The sequence below is a fragment of the Myotis davidii genome, unplaced genomic scaffold (genome assembly GCF_000327345.1).
Source record: "Myotis davidii unplaced genomic scaffold, ASM32734v1 scaffold937, whole genome shotgun sequence".
Classification (NCBI taxonomy): Eukaryota; Metazoa; Chordata; class Mammalia; order Chiroptera; family Vespertilionidae; genus Myotis; species Myotis davidii.
Window position 1 is genome coordinate 930,246 of NW_006288252.1, and position 880 is coordinate 931,125.

The following is an 880-nucleotide window of genomic DNA, read 5'->3' on the forward strand; positions in this document are numbered from 1 at the left end:
GGGACAGGCGCTGAGAATCCGATGGCGGGTCACAGAGGTGGTGCGCTCTGGAGAGGACCGGAAGGGGGTCGAACGGGCGAGTGCGCTGGCTGGAGGCTGGAGCTCTCGCACCTGTAGGAGGCGGGGAGCCGTGGGTAACGGTGGGGGGCACTCAGGCAGGGAAGCAGCCAGTGCCAGGCCTGAGGCTGGAGGGTCAGCAAGGAGGCCGGTGGGAGGGGCCGGAGAGAGGCAGAGGTCAAGCGTGGGCATGCTCCCAGGTTCATCATGTAAACCAGAGAGAAGCCACGGCCGCACCCAGAGGAGCAGGCAGGGTGCCGGCCCCCAGCTGGGGGGCCTCTGTTTTGGGGGGGCCTATGTCTTGGGGTGGCCTGTGCGTGGGGTGACCTGTGTTTAGGGTGGCCTATGCTTGGGTGGCCTGAGTTTAGGGTGGCCTGTGTTTTGGGGGCCTGTGTTTAGGGTGGTCTGTGTTTTGGGGGCCTGTGTTTAGGGTGGCCTGTGTTTGGGGGGCCTGTGTTTAGGGTGGCCTGTGTTTTGGGGTGGCCTGTGTTTGGGGGTAGCCTGTGTTTTGGGGGCCTGCGTTTGGGGGGGCCTGTGTTTAGGGGGGGCCTGTGTTTCAGGGTGCCGGCTACAACGGGTGGACAAGCGGAAGGCAGAACGCGCAGAACTTGGACCTGAACCGCAACTTCCCTGACCTGACCTCCGAGTTCTACCGCCTCGCCTCGACCCGCGGCACGCGCACCGACCACATCGCCATCCCCCAGCACTACTGGTGGGGTAAGGTAGGAGCCACCAGGCCCCGCCCAGTGACACCGGGGCGGGGGGGCGTCTCAGTGACACCAGGACCTCAGGGTGGTGCCTCCCGGACAGCAGGGCCTGACCC

General features: G+C 65.8%; 1 protein-coding gene across 1 annotated transcript in view; it reads left to right on the forward strand.

Moving 5' to 3' along the window:
• The window catches only part of CPZ (carboxypeptidase Z), a 22,715-nt gene that overhangs the window by 575 nt on the left and 21,260 nt on the right, over window positions 1-880 (forward strand). The window contains exon 3 of the mRNA XM_006760136.1: window positions 618-803. Within this exon, the coding sequence (XP_006760199.1) occupies window positions 618-803 (186 nt within the window). The remainder of the gene's footprint in view (window positions 1-617; window positions 804-880) is intronic.